We start from the raw sequence: 2,957 nt of genomic DNA on the forward strand, positions 1-2,957 counted from the left end.
GGGAAGGAAATAACATTGCACTTTATAAACACTGTATTGTAAGTGGAAAATGCAATGTCTTAAATAAAACTATTTAAAATTGGAAACATAAAAAAAAAAAAAGAATAAATATTTCATGGGTGGTGACGGCCTTCATCTTGAAACATGACTACGACTTGGCAAAGCTGAATGTGGTGCCTCTGTGTGTCCTGGGCTGATTTATGGTTCCCAAGTAGGACAATGCAAAACGACTCCAAATAATTCGTGTTATTAGAAATGCAAGTGTTTTAAAATGTTTTGGTGGACACGATGGTTCCTGCCTGTAATCCCAGCACTTTGGGAGGCTGAGGCAGGTGGATCACCTTTTCATATGTCTGCTTGCAATTTGTATGTTGTCTTTTAAGAAATGTCTATTCAGATTTTTTGCCCTTTTTGGTTGGATTATTTGATTTTTTTTTCCTAGAGAGTTGTTTGAGCTCCTTATATATTTTGGTTATTAATCCCTTATCAGTTGGATAGTTTGCAAATATTTTTTTCCATTCTGTGTGTAATCTCTTCACTTTGCTGACTGTATCCTTTGCTGTGCAGAAGCTTTTTAACTTGTTACCCTGTTTGTCCATTTTTGCTTTGGTTGCCTGTGCTTGTGGGGTATTGCTCAAGAAATGTTTGCCCAGAACAATGTCCTGAAGATTTTCCCCATCCTAAGATGTTTTAATCCTCCTTAAAGCTCAGGGCTCAGGGAAGCTTCCTGACTGACCAATGCCTGGATCCAGTTTTTTGTTTTGTTTTGTTTTGTTTTTGTTTTTGTTTTTTTTTTTGTTTTTGAGATGGAGTCTCACTTTGTTGCCCAGGCTAGAGTGTAGCGGCATGATCTTGGCTCACTGCAATGGCCACCTCCCACGTTCATGTGATTCTCCTGCCTCATCCACAGGTGTGCGCCACCATGCCCAGCTACTGGGTCTAGTTCTGGTCACCTCCCACTGTCCCCTGTAAGTATTCCAAAGGAAGTGTGTATTGAGATGAATGGGTTAACTGATGCTGCAGTAACAAACAAACCTCACATTTCAGTACTTTAATAAGGTTGTGATTGCCTCAAACTATATCCCTGTGAAGGGAGAGCTGGGGGCCCTGCTCTATGCTGTCCTCATGCTTGGAACTGGGCTGATAGAGTAGCCACCATCTGCTGACTGCTCCTGCAGAGGGGCAGAGTGTGTGGTGAATTAACACTGGCTCTTAAAGCTTTCTACTGGCGGTAACACATTGCTTTACTCACATTTCATTAGCCAAAGCAAGCCACATGGCCATATCCCGTTTCAAGGGAAAGGAGTATAATAGACCTTATTATTACCAAAATGTTTGCTGTTCCCACCTGTGGAAGGATTATAATTCTCTCCTCATTAACATGTGGCCTAGCCACATGACTTGCTTTGGCTACTGGTCTTTTTTTTTTTTCTTTCATTTTTTTTTGACAGAGAGTCTTGCTCTGTTGCCAGGCTAGCAAGCAGTGGCACAATCTTGGCTCACTGCAATCTCCGCCTCCTGGGTTCAAGCGATTCTCCTGTCTCAGCCTCCCAAGCAGCTGGGACTACAGGCATGCGCCACCATGCCCAGCTAATTTTTGTATTTTTAGTAGCAATAGAATTTCACCATTTTGGCCAGGATGGTCTTGATCTCTTGACCCCGTGATCCGCCCGCCTCAGCCTCCCAAAGTACTGGGATTACAGGCATGAGCCACCGCGCCTGGCCCTGGCTACTGGTCTTTGAGTAGAAATGTGCCATGAGGGACTGACTGCTCCTTCAGTCTGAATCCTGGAGATGACAGAACAGAGTGAAATTGACCCACATGGGAACAACGCATGAGTGGGAAAGAAATCTTTGTAGTTATAAGCGCCTATGATTTGGAGGTTGTTCATTACTGCAGTATAGCTTAACTTACACTGATGGTTTCAGTGGGGAAGTATAATTTTATCCTGTGCTCGAGGGGAGACTTGGAAACGGCTGATGGGCAGCATGCATGACAACCACATAATGCCATTTGAATTGAAAACTGGAGAGAACAGCAGCGGGCTAGGCTGGAGGGAAAGCATTTCAGGAAGAAGGAAGCATGACTGCACGGTTTGGAAAAGAGGAGGATGCAGTGAGGGGTGGATTGGGTGTATGGCAGGAGGGACAGAATGGCAGGAACAGATGCCATCTGTTCTCTCTGTTAGGTTTGGCTTACACCAGTCCCAGATCTAAGGTCACCTTTGAGATGACTTTTGTCGGTTCTGGTAGTAATTTGATTTGGATGACGTCTGGCCCCTCTCTGACCTCACAGATGCCTCTGTAAGCAGGTATAACATTCGCTTCTCAATGCTGTTGCGGACTGTTGGATGAGTTAAGCACTGGTGGAAAAGCCTGTGCTCTGGAATCAGATGGAGCCATGTTTGAATCCTGGCTCTGCCACTTCCTAAGAACCTTGGAAATTCTTCATTTTTAACATCTGTAAGCCTCTGATTCCTCATCTGTAAAATGGAGATGATGATTAGTGCTTCATATGGTTGTTACAAGGATTATAAGAAATAGCAAAATTATGCAATGCATAATTTATAAAGATTCCATATTCATTAATCCAACATGAGAATTATAGAAATGTTGGGCCTGGGTTATTTTTCTTCTGATTCTTGTTACAAAACAGATGACAGTTTTTGTATATTTAAGGCAAAATTATATTGGCATCGTCTTTATGTGAAATATCTCCTTTAAGGTGAAGTTCAGATATTTAACATAAAGAAGATCTTTAATAGCATAGAGCAAAGCTGCAGTGTTGTTTACTTTATTCACATGCCATCCCAGGGTCTACAGGGTCTAACTCTCACTGTTGGCTAGTCCCCCTTGAATTCCAACTCCACGATTAGTTCACAGGATAAACCTGTTGCTTTGTTTGTAGTGATGCTCCAGCAGAAATGAGAATATAATCAGGCAGACTGGGCTGAAAG

The 2,957-nt window shown here is 42.6% G+C and overlaps 1 protein-coding gene across 1 annotated transcript in view; it reads left to right on the forward strand.

Moving 5' to 3' along the window:
• Positions 1-2,355, forward strand: part of LOC108303918 (heat shock cognate 71 kDa protein-like) — a 4,571-nt gene extending 2,216 nt beyond the window's left edge. Inside the window, 1 exon segment of the mRNA XM_017527880.2 lies at positions 2,313-2,355. Coding sequence (XP_017383369.2) covers positions 2,313-2,355 — 43 coding nt within the window.
• Positions 2,356-2,957: the final 602 nt, after the last annotated feature.

Source organism: Cebus imitator, unplaced genomic scaffold (genome assembly GCF_001604975.1).
Source record: "Cebus imitator isolate Cc_AM_T3 unplaced genomic scaffold, Cebus_imitator-1.0 Scaffold51, whole genome shotgun sequence".
Classification (NCBI taxonomy): Eukaryota; Metazoa; Chordata; class Mammalia; order Primates; family Cebidae; genus Cebus; species Cebus imitator.